The following is a 16,454-nucleotide window of genomic DNA, read 5'->3' as shown; positions in this document are numbered from 1 at the left end:
GAGGATAGACGTAAGATTAATCTGTAGCATACAAATAGAATAAATACATATGCTCAAAGAAGAATCATTTTAGATTTACCCCAAACATACCAAGCATTATGAAAGATGCTCCATACACAAAATGTCCTAAACCTATTTCAGCATCTGGGAAATGCAAGAGCCACTGCTAACACACTTCACAATAAAAGCCAGAATAATTAGAAAGCCACTATTCACTTGACTGAATTCATATGAGGATTATCATTCTCAAAGAAAAACATAAAAAGGCACAAATTTATTTTGTTCAGAATTATTCTCAGTATTAAAACAAAAGCAACAACAACAACAACACCCAAACAGATCTTACGGCTAGTCAGGTCATTCAGAAATTGGGGGCTGGGAAAGAACAAAAAATCCCCAAACAGGAACAGGCTAACTTGGGAATCTCTCTGCTAGGAAAACATGAATTAGGACAGCAGACTGAAAGTACATGGTCTTGCACAGCTGCAGAATCATGCTGCCTGCGTATTTACTGGAAACACCAGCTCAGATTTTGCTCATTCTGCACCTGAAAGATTACAGAACTGCCGACTCTGCCACCTTTTCAGAGACTAGCCTGTTGGCCAAACATAACTAAACATGGGAAAGATGTACTTGAAACTCGTGTGTAAAATTCTACCAGTAATTATGGATAACTGTAAGCCATCAAATAAAACAAGTTTTCATTAACTCTGAGTAGATGGGGCAAGATTCACAAAATGAGTTTAGGGGAATTAACGACTTAAGAGTTGCTGAATTCAATTAGATATGCAACTTCTTAAGTCATCTTTGAAAGTCTCCAGGTCTGCTGAAAGCTTTTAGGAGTAGCAATAGACTATCATACATACTTAAAGAAATAGTTGCCACTTCTGAATAGAAGAAGGGCACATGTTGTAAGAACCAAGACTGGTGTGAGGCTCAGGAAAAGAATTGAATACTACTCCAAACTTTAATACTACTAGAACAGGATTAAAACTACAGAACAGACAATTTGTCCAGTTTATTGCAACAGTCAAGACTTATCCCATTAGCAAATTCCATCAAGGAAACAAAGAGAAGACAGATGGCCAAAAACCAAATCACCTGAACTTGCAACAAAGATGCCATTACATATTAGGAAAACCTTTCCCACCAGTAACAGTGAAAGACTGTTAAGAAGCATGAGAAGTACAAGAGTTTATCTTGAGAGGCTACAGAATCTCTTCTACTGGAGGTTTTGAACAAATCAGAAAAGCATCTATTCTAACAGCCTCAGTGACATCCCAACAAAGAATTTCTCAAGTTTCCCCCAGGACCTACTTCTACATGCGTCCAGGGAAAAAACAACCAACTTCCAACAACCAGCTTCAATGATGAAATTATTATGAAAAATGTATTTTTTAACAGCCATGACTATTAAAAAAAATACAGTTATAGTGTCCTTCTCCAGATACACAGCAGAGGGCAGCGTGTGACCATCAGCTACCCTTCAAGCCTCAAAACTAAAGATTTTTTCATTGTGAGGACAGATAAATCAATGTATTTAACTTTAAATTAGATTATAATTAACAGGATATTTCCTTGTGAATTATACTGTTATATATACAAGAGGTGACTGCTGTTGAGTGATGCTTGTGAAACCGAAATTCCTACTAAGTAAACATGGAAAAATGTAAATATCTCAATATCTCTTAATGAAACATCATTGGTACGAGTAAGCATCTTCTAGTTGGATGCCAATTGCACAATGAAAAAAAAGAAACATAAAATGAAAGTCAGCTCTACAAGCATACTCCTTCTCTCCTTATCAAAATACTTTCCAGCTAACTAATGCTTCCTCGTTTCATGATGCTGTTGCCTCTGTTGCAGCTGCAAAAAGAAAAAAAACAAACCAAAAAGAAAGGAATCTCCGGATCATTTGATGCTTTGGTCTGTGAGGCCTTCCTCCAAGCTCAGATACTTAATGTATAACACGGTCAAACAAGGCAAAACCCTGACAAACTTTCTGCTCACAAGTTGTAACTCGCATCTCAGCAGGCAAGTCTCCACAGGAGAGTGATACGGAGCAGCTCATATATAGGCATACATCAAACTCGGCAAGTTTTCCAATGGAGTGGGGATTTATCTAATATACTTCCCTGTCTAAAAAGGGTCCTTTCAATGAAATTTCAATGTCTTTCAATATTCTTTCCCAAACTGTGGCTACTTGTCACACTAAGATTTTTTCCAAACTTCCCCAAACATCCATACGCAGACACTTCCCATCTGATAGGACTCTTCCCAAGCCCCGCTCTTGGCACACCCCTCAGAACGACGATGGTCAGCTACCCACACGTATAACCCAAGCAGCCCACTGTTAGCAAAGAATCACAATTCCTGCCAGAACCTGTGCAAGAAAAATGAAAAACTGAGATCTTGCTAATCTGTGAAAAAGGAATGTAAAATTCTGCCATCTGTAATATGATGAATTTATGCAATTAACTACACCAACTGTGCAGCAATAAGCTTCATCACATGATTAAAGTTTCCTGAAGCTGAGTTAAATCCACAAATACTGTACTACCTTGCAAAGCTACTGATAAGACCAACTCATCAGAATGTCATCAAAATTTTATTTTCAGTGGCAATCACAAAAGCCCTCATAAATGACAATAACATGGATGTTTGCTTTCTAACAACACTGGGAAGGAATAAAACCAGGGTAAGATGAACAGTACTGGGCTGAGACAAACAAATACCCTTCAGTAGAAGGGGGTACTCCTTCACAAAGGAATAACCTTTTTTTCGGCAGCTGTAACTTCCTCACACCAGTGACAGCTTTTTCAAATCCAAATCTAAATATAAATTTCCCTCATGACCATGCTCAGCAGACAAACAGTCATAAATTTTGCAATTCTTCCACTAACGGATTAAAACGCATCTCCAAAATCTCAGGACATAGTACTACTCACCAGCAGTGAGCTGATGAGTATCTCTGTAGCTATTAGCACACTTTCACAGGAAATACTTTGCAAGGTTTCCATGAAAGGAAGAGAGAAATGCATTTTTCTTTCCTTCCACCCTGGTATAGCCTTAATGATTACAGTACATACCTCTATTATTCCTAAAGTATTAACGTGGGTAGGAATGGGACGGAAAGCTGTATTTAGTTCACATGAATATGATCAAAACAACTCACTAAAGTTCTCTGACACACTCAAAGTTGTCAGCATTTGCTCCTTTCTCCCCTGCCGAGTTTGTTCTCTGGATTGCAGACTTGGGGCACAGGAGGAACCTGCTGAGACTACCAATGGATCTATTATTTGGCTCATAAAACTTGTAAAAATCTCACAGAATGTACAACGTGCTATTGTGTCTGTAAATCTCTTTCACGACTTAGCAGCCTGACTCAAAGCAGTCTGGCCTGTTTTCACTCCTACCATAAAAGGGTTTCTTGAAAGAGCCATTTAACTGTGACCATGGTTTCAGCAGCGCTGTGAAGACAAAGGAAGGGTTGAAGTCATACGGACACTTCAGTACTCAGACTCCAGCAAATCAGTACATTTTTTCCCTTAGAACTTGCTTTGCATAATTAGTTCTCTTTATGTGCTGAATGATCTAATACATCAATATTCAAGATGCACGAAACTGCCATTTGTGAGCTTTAATTTAGATTCATGTATCAGAAGCTATAGTACATCTATAGAGAGCATTCTCTAAAAGAATGTCTTCAGAGGATTAATTCCATAATCAGTGCTGTCTTGTATCTTGAATAGAATAAAACAGAAGGAAAATTGATTTATTTTGCCTTTGCTCTGGCCAGAGTATTTCGAAACACAAGGAATTATTTATTTCGCTTCTAATCAGCAGATTCTCGCAAAGAAAGGTTTGTATGAAAATAAAATGGATACAGACAGTCTTTAAGTTTACCATCAGTCTCTCTGCCCTCTATGACGATGCCTGCTTGCAGTTGCTGCTGCCATGATAATCACCATGATATTCCTTTCGCTGCGAAACACAGCACAATAAATCAAGAAACAACCATGTTGTTTTTCCTCATGCCTAACTGACTTCTCCCCATCCTGTTTGCAGTAGAATCCCGTTTTGAAGAGCCAGGGCTCCCTTCCCAGCAGGAGCACATTCTGAACAAACATTCAACTTCTTTCTTATGAGGCCCACAACAAACTCATGTAGCATGTCTGCATCACTGCAGAAGAAGTGCTCATTTGCATCTGGGTACTTGTAAGATCAACTCTGTGACCAGCTCCTTGTTTAAAACTACCTTTTAAAACCAGCTGCCTGTGTTGAAACTGAAGGAGACTAAGCATGCCTGTCCAGCCTGGTAACGTGGATCAGCTACGAGGACAGCACCTATTTGATTGCTTCTAACTGTGCATCTTTCGAAAAAGCCAGGTACTATTAGTACACTTCACTTGGGACTGCAACTCTTGGGTAGAATTACCAGCATGCTGACCGTCCCAATACAACTTAAATTTGTATCATGTGCTACTTTCAAGATAATGCAGTTTATGCAAGCTAAATTAAGCCCAAGTCTCTCTTCTCTTAGAAGAATAACAAGATGAGACAAACAAGAATCAATATCAAGACTTTGTGTGCAATTAGCTTGTTCTAGCGTTTCCTTTGATGTATAATTGATACATCGTAGATGCTTAATATTCCAGTTTATATTCATTAATATTCAAGTTTTTCAGTCAGTCACTCAAAAATTCTCTGCCTAGAGACAACACACCTATATTTTCCTGCGCATCGGACACATGAATCTGGCTCTCAAAATTTTGGTATACTGAATCAGCAAGATGGGATAACCGAAAGTGCTGTTGTTGCTTTCTCCCTCTTCTCTTACCATCTCTTCTCCATTTAAAGGCATTTCTTTTTTATTACCACTTGACAGACACCTATCAAAGCCTATCCAACAGGCACCAAAGCCACTTGTTCAGACTAAATACGCACACTTTATGTTTCTTTTCAGACTTGTGCAAAGGTCAATGTTGGTAAAAACTTAGTGAGATGCTACAGAAATCTATCCTTTAGACTGTGCAACTTGAGTAGCTTACTGCTTAGTAGTTTACCCCTGACTTCACACTGCCAGCATCATTTATTCAAGGAGCTGGAAATTTTACAAACATGAACATGATAGATATCATAACATAAGTTATAGAAGATAACGAGCACATACTTGATGAAACTTTAGGATCAAGTTAAAGGTTCCAAGATCCCTTTGTTATGAACTGAAGTATATGCTTTACAGTCAAAGCAAACTGATAAATCATTGATAGGAGTCCTCCTTTATTTGGCATTGCTGATAATTTTGATTAATAATGCACTTCTGGAACCAGTTTTGTTAGTAACCATAAATATCACAGCCAAAAGATGTTTGGGGGGTATATTTAGAAAGCAATTTCTGCATATTTTTTGAAGGTGTGATTTAGGAACCCAGCATTTCCTCTCCAGAATTCCTATTTTCAGGCCATTACACTGTGGATCAAACTAACTCACAGCTCACTAAAGCTAGGGATGTAGATGGAAAAAACTTTGAAAGAGGAAGGAGAAAAGAAGGTGAGGGCATCCCTTGCCTTTTCACTCATAACCCTCTTTTCCCCAGCCTTTCCTCCCTAACATCAAAGTTTTAATAAGTAAGCTTAGCACCACAACTATTGACAAGCGTCCAAGACATGCTTCTGCTAGAAAGCTGAAAAGATCAGAAACTACATTTATAACAGAAAACTTGCTGCAACAAGACAAGACATACATATTGATGAATTGGCAAATGAAAGCTCTGCCTTCTACTTGGCCGTATTATTAAAAATGTAACAACGTACTCTGTACAGAACAGTGCAAGACACACGGTAATTTAAATTTAGCAATTAACACATCCATCGCTTTTTTGCCTTTGGCATCCCCTCTTCTACAGCGCTCTTCCGGAGCCACTGAGCTTTCTCTGGCTCAGAAGGTTACCGTGCCATATGCCAACGCTTGGCTGGGACCGAGGCCAGGGCCCTCGCAGCACTGAGCCGGCCAACATTCGGAGCAGCATTCCAGCAGCAGTCGGCAGAGTCCTTCGGCAGCCCCTTTTCCACGCACCTCCCAGATCTGCTCTCCCCCTTCTCTTCTTCCAAATCCTAATTTTAACCTCTGCCCTAGCCCCAGGCTGACAGTCCAACAGAGGACCCCTCCAAACTTCCAGGCAAATTAATGCTTGTCATTTCCCTTTGGCAGTTCCCTCTCAACACTGCATTACTCTCCCTCCTAGTTTACTCCTTGTGTGAACCTTGAGCCCTAACCTCTCCGCTTGCCTGGACTCTGTACACCCACAAAGGAAATTCTAGCAGCAGTTCCCTGTTGACTTTGGCATTTCCTCTTCAACTTTCTGCTACTGTCTCTCCTCAGTCTCTTCCTCACCTGAACTCTAACCTAAAGCAAAAATTTAGACTGTCCACATGAATAGTTATAGCAATATCCTCCAGTAAAAGACAGTAATATAGCATGTGTTTATCAGGTACTTTTCATAAGACTAAAAAATCTCCCAGAAGGCAGGAAAAAAGCCCAACAACTAAAGAACCCCGTTGTAGAGAGACATGATTTATAAGCCAGATTCTTTCAAAGGATCTCAGAAATAATATTCACTTAACTTAACCATGATGAACAGTACTAATTCAGCGCAAATCACAGACACACCGCAGTGCAAGAGACTCTCAGGACAGAAACATGTCCCTAAGGTTTCTTCTGAAGTTTCTATATTGCCAATGCACGATTGATTTTTAAATAAAATTTATGAATGCTCCAGAGTATTTCTGATTTACTCTAAGAAGATTTTTTTTCCAGAACTCTCATCTTGTGCAAAATGAAAACAAATGAATATACAATTTTGCCAGGATTCCAGTTACGTTACATGTTCTCTAAAGAGCATTTAAAAGAACAGAGCAAGTCTTTTGAAGAACACCTAGAACTACTGCCCAATATGCTCAGATTTCTGAGTGAATTAGAACAGAGTTTCTGTGTGAATTAAGAGATGCATTATTAAGGTACAATATTTTGGATGAGAGATGAAATAATGGCAGTTTTGTAAGAATATTGCTGAAAATATAAACCTAAACCCGACATTTTTATGATCTTTTCGGATGGGCCGGTCCCTTTACTTCCCCAAAATACACAAACAAGAAAGAGGGATTCTTTTAATCTTAACAAAGACAAGATAATAGGTATTCACAATGTAATTGAAATATCAAAATACAATATACCTCCAAAAGACAATGCCTACAAGTATTACTGAAGCATGCAGAAAATGGTCTGACATATATAGTTAGCTTTTCCATAACAGAAGATAGACAGAAGCATTATTTGACTACAAAGGACCAGAAATGCTGTAGCAATGCTGGTTACATACCCAATAAAATATTTGGAAGGTAAGAACTGGTACCATACCTTAACATACTCCAACACAGGATCCAGGATATTCTGATCTCTGTAAGAAAATGGGGCAAAAGAGGGGAGGAGGATACAAAAAAAAATCAAACAGTGAGTCCAAATATTTCTTATACTGAAGAGATGCATTTATATGAGCATTAGGCTACTAGTTCATGTTAAAATCCAAGTTAAAAATAGTTTGTGTTTATAGCTACATGGCCTATGTTATCTAACTTTTGACAAATATATAAACCACTGATTTCCTCTAGAAGGTTGGTAGTGGAATCTCTAGCAATTCATTTGGGAAATAAAATTCACTATAGAGTTTTAAGCAACATGAAAACAATCAATCTTAAGGAAAATGACATTCACAACAGTTACATACCACCTAAAACATTTCAAATAAATTAAAAGGAGAGTTCTCCCAAGAGCTTCTAAATTTATTTCTTTGCTTGAATGACTTCCCATTTAAGCCACTTCTAAGGATAGCATCGAGATGGCACTGGTAACGCAAGAAAACAGAGAGTAAATATTCATTTTTCTTATAAATAAAGGAAAATTTTCATGGATTCGCAATAGGGTAATTTTACTTTTTGAAAAATAAATATGGTTCTTGCACTCTTCTACAAACTTCTCAAAATTATCATAATTTCAACGCTATGATTATTTGAAAACCAAGTAATCATGTCATTGTCCCATTTTAAAGATAACTGTCTTTGCAGGTCTTTTGTAAGTACCAATGACAAGTATTCCCAAAGGCACAGAAGCCTAAGAGAAGAGCTACGTGATCAACTACAACTGCTTCCATAAGAAAGAATAAACATGTATGTGCAAAGGGTTTTGTACATTTATTTTTGTTTGAAAACTAGGAGGTTAACAGAATTTGCAGTACAGGCTTGGATGTTTTCTACAGAATCTAAGAAGACATACACAGTGCTGCTTTAAATGCAAGCATGCAACTAACTGGCACACTGAAAACCTTGCAAACTTATAAAGAGATCATGGGTTTGATATGGCAATCAAGTTTGTCACGTGGCCAACATACATCCCATAAATCTAGAAACAGAATCCTGTTCGATGGAGGTTGTTATGACAATGTAACATAGGAAAATTAATAAATAGCTTCAAATATGTAGAAGTTGGGTTACACCAGAATCTGCCAACCCAGAACACAGTCTCCAAGTTCACTGTTGTTTTTTGAATGCTACTGTATATACGCTGAAACTAAAAACTAAGCTACCGTTTTATACTAGGTTTTAGTCTTGTGCCGTAACATCTTTTAATCTGGAAAAGAATAAAGGGGCAAAGCAGAGCCTTCCTGCATCTAAGCCTTGTCCCTAAAGATTCTCCTAACGCGATGGCGCTCAGCTCTCCAGGTTGTGTCTTAAGTTGCTGTTTCACATTATAGTGATAGTCATCATGGGTCAAATTCCATTTCCAGTTAAATTAAAAGGAATAATGCTGCCAAATCCAGTGAGAATGGAATTTGGTCCATCTGAGACTTTTTCCTACCCAACATACAAAAAAGGGGAAGGTTGGTAACCATATGCACATAAAATATGTACAAACATAACAGAGAAAACAGCGGTGAAATTACAGAGGGAAAAGGAAGTTGCTAAAAATAAAAATGTTTTCTTTCCTAACACCATGCAATTTGACTGGAAAAATTCCCATTCTTAACCAGTTCAGCAAATACATTAAACATGCCCAAACTCTGCTCACGTTCAAACGAACACAGGGAAGTCATGTCAATGCTGAGCAGTTCTGAAAAACTGCACAGCTAGTTTTTCACTTGTCTCTGGAATCTTTCAGGACACAGGGTGTAACAGCACTGCAAATGCAACATACTCAAAAAGAACGAACCTGAGCAATAAGCCTAACAGTTAGCTTACTTGCTCACTTGGCCAGTCAGCCCACTTCACCCGGGGCTGCGTTTACAAACGGCACTCCTGCAGACTAGCCTTGCTGCTGACTCCACTGTTCCCATTCTCGGAAATAAGGCAACTGATCTTTCGGCTAAATCAAGCCAAAATAAAATCAAGGAAGCAGAAAAGCTTTAAAAAAAACCAGTCTATTTACTACTATACATCAGGGAAACGAGGAGAGAGGGAAAAAAAAAAAGTGACCTACATTTTCTTCCCTGTATGCGCCATCCATGTGACAAAAGTCCTTTGAAAAATTTGGCTTTAGGAAATGAATGGTGTAACAAATCTCTCAGAAAGTACTATCACATTTTCAATTATTTTGTCTAATAAGCTGTTATACAACACCACATTGGAAACCCCACAATTCCTCACTAGCATGGGTTCTGCAAGAGGAAGCTCGTGCTGTAGCCCTCCTACCCTCAGACACCTTCTTCCTAGCAAGCTTCCCCTCCACTCCCCACCTTCCCTTCCTGTCCCAGTCCTCATCTTTGCACAAATTTCTGAGGTTATTTTCAAGATATGGTTACATTTAATGGTGAGCAGTAGCAAATAGTAAAGATTAATTACTGTATTTTCCTATAATTCAATTCTACCAGACTGCTACATTATACGCAGAGAAACAGATTAAGCAGTTAGCCCAAATAATTAGGAACTGACGGCAAAACTAATTCCTGAATCTCAGCTTTATGTTAGTAATCATGATTTGCTTCTTTATTTATGCCATATGCTCCCAGCAAAGGAAATCCATAATGTCAAGATCCTAAAGAGATATACATATATATATAAATTGCTTTCCTTTTCATTTTTCCTTCCAAGGCATCTTAATAAACAGGGTGAACCCAAAAATCTAACTTTTTGTATTAAATCATCTGCAGAAAAAATTAAATGTTTTCAGGTAAGTACTAGACCAGATGAAATGTACTGCAGGCTCTGCCATCACCCAAACCGATCCAACTGAAGGTTTGTTTCAATAATTTTAAGTTTTTTATCTTTCATCAGATATTATTACATTTCTAGTAATATTAGTGTTTAACTTCATAATGAGCTTGATTTTACTGCTTTCTTCAGCTGTAGCTCTTTACCTGCAATATATATGAATTAAAGCCTCTGCATAAGTCAAGCACCACTGTGTAAATTGTGAGTTCACAGATTATCTTATATTATACATTTTGACTTCCTAATGATCAGATAAGCCCTACTTCCATTCAGATAAAAGTATGTTTAATGAGAAGTAGCTCCTTATTTTGTCAGGATGTCATCCGGAATAGACTTTTCAGAACACCTCAAGGTAAGGTGTTGGTTAAGGGCTGCAGGAGGACACACAGTATTGACTTCACGCTCTTTTCATACTCTTTCTGCCACAGAAATGAACCCAAGGAAGGGATGCAAATAATCTAGTATTCACATTGGTGCCAATCTCTATCACTTCATCTCTAGAAGTAAGGATGACAGAAACAAAACAAGACCCTCCTTCCAGTATTTTTTGCAATAAGTCACAAAAAAATAAAATCCTGACTTGATAACATGTTATTAAACCATCCTCCTGAACAGTCAACATTCTCTATTGACTGTGTGGAAACTGTAGTAAAATAAATACGCCTCCAGTAACAGTACATCACTAAAAAAAAACAATTAGTTATCACAGTCTTGACCTCCACTACTCTGAGGCTGTTCTGACCTGATACACGTTCTTTCTTCAGCATCCCTAGTGACATCTGGAAATGCCTCTCTCTCTGTTGGTCAAGCTTGCAGATGTATAACCCTTTAATCTCTCCCTACTAGTCCTTGGAAATTATCTCAATTTCTTCTGCCCAGCTACAAGATTCTTATTAGCATTATGTCTTTTTGCATGTATAGGTTTCTTACTGATACTGCCAACAAAATACGCAGAGCTTGAAAAACAGGCATGGAGCTCCAGCAACCCTACAAAAGTAGGGAGGAAGGACAACAGAAAACACGGAGCTGCTCTTCTCCTCGCCCACCAACATAAACCTGCTGCAACCTGAAGAGTTTGGTGTCATACTGGTTGTGAATGACTGTTCACGAGCATTCAACTAACACTGCTGAATACCACAAGAACCAATATACCACTTCACATTGTATGTAGACCCCTCTGAGATACAAGCAAAGCTGACTCAGGTGAGAAAAGGGAACAGAATTCAGATGTTACGGCATAAGCTGCTCTTCCACTTCCCCACACAGCCAAATGTGGGGGAAGAATTTAAAAACTACCTTTTGAAATTGACAACATCAGTAATTATAGGTAAAAAGAAAAAACCATATAAGCAGCTGAAATCATACTTTCGGTAATGACAGACTAAATGTGTTTCTAAAACACAAATCATGCATTAATTTGAAGACAATGAGCAACAAAGCATGAAAGTCTAATAAAGAAAACATTAAAGTCCGAGTAACTAGTCACTTTTTTTAAATTCTTGATAAAGTTATGATGTACTTATAATCAGTACTACCACTGAAAAGAAGAATCCTAGTGTTCAACCCCAAAACAAGCTATTCAATTCAGTGGATGCAAGAGAACAGTCAAAATCTCAGTAACTCAGAAATTCTCTGCCTCTTTTTCTGCAGACTCCAAGGTTGGTCCCATCATTCTGTAGCACTGTTTCAATAAAGAAGCATTATGCAGATATTCTTTAATCTTTAGGTGATAATTCTAAGAAAGGCTCTCTCTTTCTTCCAATAGCTGTAGGTTACCTAGTCTCATCATTGCTGCCACGAAGAATCCCACAACATACAGACCTTAACTGACTAAGCCATATGAAGCATCTGCTTTCCCTTGGCCTTTTGCATCCTTGTGGACCTATCAGTCATGCTTACAAATTAACTGCAATAACTTAAAAAAAAATTAAGTGTAGACACACGAGCATTACCAGAGAGGCCCAGATCATCACCTTTCAGCTCCCATATATGTGCTTTTACCCTGATAGAAACTACTGAATGGCCTAGAAGTAGCTCAGAGCGCTATTCCACATCTTTATAAATACGTGTACGGGAGAAACATTAGGACACGTTGCCAGTTATCTTCTCTAGTCTGCTAACACTTTAATTATAAAAGCATATTTATTTATTTATTTTGAAGTGACCTTTGCTGGAGACTTTTTCAAAAGCACCTCCTTTCTACTACACTGAAAGAGCAGCCTTGAGCACAACAGTCTTCTTGACAGTGCCAAGGCTGATGCCTGAGAAATCAGAGTGAAGATAACACAGGCTCAAACAGCCTGAGAAACTGAAAATTGTACGAAGATGTTGCACAGCTGCTCAAACAGACAGAAGTGCTATAAAAAGACCAGCTAGGATTCAATGCTTCTTCAATTTGTGTCTTTGAAATCTCTCCACCTATGCAGATTTAAGAAATGCACAACTATTTAAGTATAAAGGTGCACGTTTGAACATGCTAGATAGGCAGTATTTATGTAATGCAGATTGATGTTACTTGTACTGTAAACTAGAGTAAAAAAAAACAAAAAAAACAAAAAAACCAGTGATTTTACCCTCCAGCAGCTTCTGCTTCACACACACTCCTACATTCCTAAGGCCATTCCACCCTTCATCCTACAGCTGCACATCACTACGGGCATGACTCATTCAACCACCAGTGGAAACAAGTGCAAACTGCTATGACTAACTGGGTAATGACCTGCAATTCACACCAGAACAGTAGGGACTTCGCAGTAATTAAAACTCAAGAAAAGATACAATACTATTTTCTCTGAAATTAAATGAAATCTGGACTTGTTCCTATTTGTTTGGAGTGCCCCTGCTGAGAAAAGGTTGTTACAGCCATTTGCTTTTACCACTTCAATCCTTTCACATCCCTCCACTTGCTCCATTTTATCTATCACAGCAGAAAATCTACCCCAATTTTTCTACCTCTTCCAAGTCAACTACTTCTGAACCACAAACAGTACTGCTCTCCACAGCCTTTTTCAAAAGCTCAGACTAGGCACCTCCATTCTTTTTCCTTTACTTTCCTTAACATTTAAGGGTTCTAGAGCCAAAACTGTTCTTCAAAGCTCTACGTTAAGTCTTCCTTTTACAGGATTGTTGCAATTCTGTAAAAGCAGTGGTTGGGGAGCAAGATGATAGCTTATTCAAAATGGCCACCGTTTCTACAAACGTTTCTGTATTTTTGTTGCTGCCTGTTCACTTACACCTTCAGCTGGCAATACTTTAGAGTCAGTGCTTTAAGTCTTGTAGTCATTCAGAATCCAACTCGGCAGCTTTTTATTTTAAGAATTTTAAACCATTTTACCTTGCAAAATGAGTACATGCATTCCTCAAAAAAATCAACCCATGCTCACTAGATTCACAGAATCTATCAACAATTCATTTGCAATTCATGGAAACTAGGTACAGTTTGTTCACTCACAAAGCATGGCTGTCACATGGCTGGTGTTTCTTTGAGGAATGTGTATTTCTACTGGAACACAGGAAAGTTAATCCTTTGTTTTAGGACTGAAGAACAAAGATCATGGGTAGAAAAACTGGGGTAAACTGCCTGTCAATTCCCTTACCACAGTTGAAGAATCTCCTTGCATCAAATACCTCTGTCATTTTCTTGACGTCGGATATTGTGAGTGCGCACTAGGAGTGTATTCCCCTAGGTGACATTTAACCCTACTGGGGATATTCCATTCACTTTCATTGATTTCCTCCCAACTAATGCATTAGAAATGTATAAGCCTGCATCATAACTGATCCCTTGTCTCCCCTCCCCACCCTTCATCGCCAAAACAGACTGTATTTTGACAAGCCGGCATCGGTGAGTTGCAATAAGCCAAGCACACAACTCCCACCTTAGCACTACACAATTCCACTACCCGACACCTGCACCAGGCGCATAGAAGTACTGCTCCCTTATTGGAGCTGGTTAGCAAATGCGAGCAACACCTGACTTTAATTTCACAGATGTCTGTATGTTCCTATGCCCCATATTCTCATCTTCATTAAAGGATAACTGGCTTCTGCAGTAGTAGCTGAAATTCTTTAAATGGAGAAGTATCGAATTATCTTATTGCCAGAACAGACATGAGAAATCCACTGGCTACACACTTTTACCAGCTGGAGGACAGAAAGACTGAAAGTACCTTTAAGGAGAACAAGTTGTGAAGCGTACCAAAACAACTGTAAGATATGAAGAAGTAATACAGTGGGGGGATGGAAGGAAAAGTGTTGTGAAAAACTAACAGTGGCTCCTATAATACTTTCAGAGGCTAGCAGATATCTCACAACCTATCATAAAAATACATACCAGACTGCCACACAGGGGAGACTGTAATGCCTCTTTACAATGCACAATTAATTACGGTTTGTCGTTCTCAGAAAAAAAGCAGCTGTTTCAGCTCTGGGGCAAAACTTGATGCCAGAAAGAGGTTGCCTTACTCTGCAAAATAGTAAGCTGCTTGGCTACCTTTAATGGAAAATTAATTTTGAAAACAAATTTAAGGATTTTTCTTTAAATGGCTGTTAAAAAGAAAAAGAAAGGATGTAAGAAATAGCACTACGGCATAATGAAAAGAAGCAAATGTCTTCCGATATATTTCTGTTTAATTTCTTCATGGATGATTAAAAAACAACATCCTGCTCCAGACTATGAAAAAATCTGTGCAGATTTCACCTGAGAAAATAGATCACTACTTTTTAAAGAAAAATCTAGACGATTCTTCTTTTCGATAAAGCATTTGTTTGTGCACATGAAAAGTCAAAGAAATATTTAACAGCCCTAAATTCACCACGATAGCCTTATTTCTATGAAAAACCACCTAAACCATTTTTCCTTCAAAAATTCTATGGTTTTATAAAAAGATCTCCCCAAATTACCCTACAATTCAAAAAAACCAAAGGTATTGATCTTTCTTCCGTTTATCTTGCAAGTATTTTCTAACCTGAAGAACTATACTGCATTCTGTAACTCCAAACAATATTATGTTTACTTATTTTGATCCATGCATAAAACATGTAAAATGCTGATTTTACTTGAGATATTCAAATCTTAATTTTATGAAATTTTATTAATATTTTAGTTCTCAAAGTGCATCTAATCATATGTTTTAAGTGCATACACAGTATAAAAAGAAAGTAACACATATTCAAGCAAATTACCTATCAAACACACTAGCAGTGTTATAAATTGCTAGTAACAACTCTACCCTATAAATACCTGACCCACCACATTGTCAAAACTTTAACGAAAACCCAAACAGAATTTGCAGCATCCCAAGAAGCAAAACTGGCTGTTTCTGCCAAGGTAGAGGCAAATCCCTGAATAATGTGCTCCTCACCAAGAGTACTGCCCCACTAGCTCTCTTTCCCTATGAATTAGGGAATTGTCAATTCAAATAGTTCAACAATTATCCTCTGTTGAGGTAATACTGCTGAGAGGAAAGGAAATGTTTCAGGAACCCAGAATACAGCCATCAATGGCTTCATAACTCAAGACAAACACCTTCCAAACGTATTACCTCCAAGGATACAGTCCTGCAGAGGACAGTGAATCTGCTTAACTTTACGCTCATAAAGTAGCCCTATTGATACCAGTGGTACTAGTCAGTTTAAAATTTAACATATTTTTATTTCTTCCTGGGCAACTATTTAAGATGTTATTGAGGATGCTAGAGAAGGAAGCAAGTCTCATCCAGCTAAATGTGCAGAGCAACGAAGATCAGAAATTAAAAAAGGTACAGAACATCCTAAATGACCAGACAAACTAATCTACTCCAGACTAACTCTCTGCTGTAGCAATAGAAAGTCCAATGCTAGATGATAGCACTTTATCTGAAATTATGGGAAAAACAGCTGACACAAAACACAACAAAAAAACTCTGCTGCCTAATACTCGAACTAAGAGGCTAAAGTCTGGCTAAATACAAAGTTGAATACACCAATTAAACTGTTCAGAACTACAAAAACTAAGTTTATTCTTAGCAGCTATAGGTAGATACTTAGTCTAAAAACTACATTTTAGTTTACAGTTTGTCACATTTTCCTTATTTGGAACAAGGTGCCGTCAGCACTGGAAGAGCCACAACTACTGGGCTGCTCACTGTCACGGGTAAAGAACCAAACCAAACCCCAACCCCTCCGCCTCCTCCCCCCCAATAATTTTTTTCT

At 38.1% G+C, this 16,454-nt stretch overlaps 1 protein-coding gene across 4 annotated transcripts in view; it reads right to left on the bottom strand.

The window, feature by feature from the left end:
* The window catches only part of BCAR3 (BCAR3 adaptor protein, NSP family member), an 81,724-nt gene that overhangs the window by 35,874 nt on the left and 29,396 nt on the right, over positions 1-16,454 (bottom strand). For all 4 annotated transcript variants that reach the window (XM_026116538.2, XM_026116541.2, XM_026116542.2 and 1 more), the window contains one exon: positions 7,420-7,459. In XM_026116538.2, the coding sequence (XP_025972323.1) occupies positions 7,420-7,459 (40 nt within the window). The remainder of the gene's footprint in view (positions 1-7,419; positions 7,460-16,454) is intronic.

This window comes from Dromaius novaehollandiae, chromosome 8 (genome assembly GCF_036370855.1).
Source record: "Dromaius novaehollandiae isolate bDroNov1 chromosome 8, bDroNov1.hap1, whole genome shotgun sequence".
Classification (NCBI taxonomy): domain Eukaryota; kingdom Metazoa; phylum Chordata; class Aves; order Casuariiformes; family Dromaiidae; genus Dromaius; species Dromaius novaehollandiae.
Note: the sequence above shows the minus strand (reverse complement) of the source record. Positions and strands in the feature narration are given on the sequence as shown.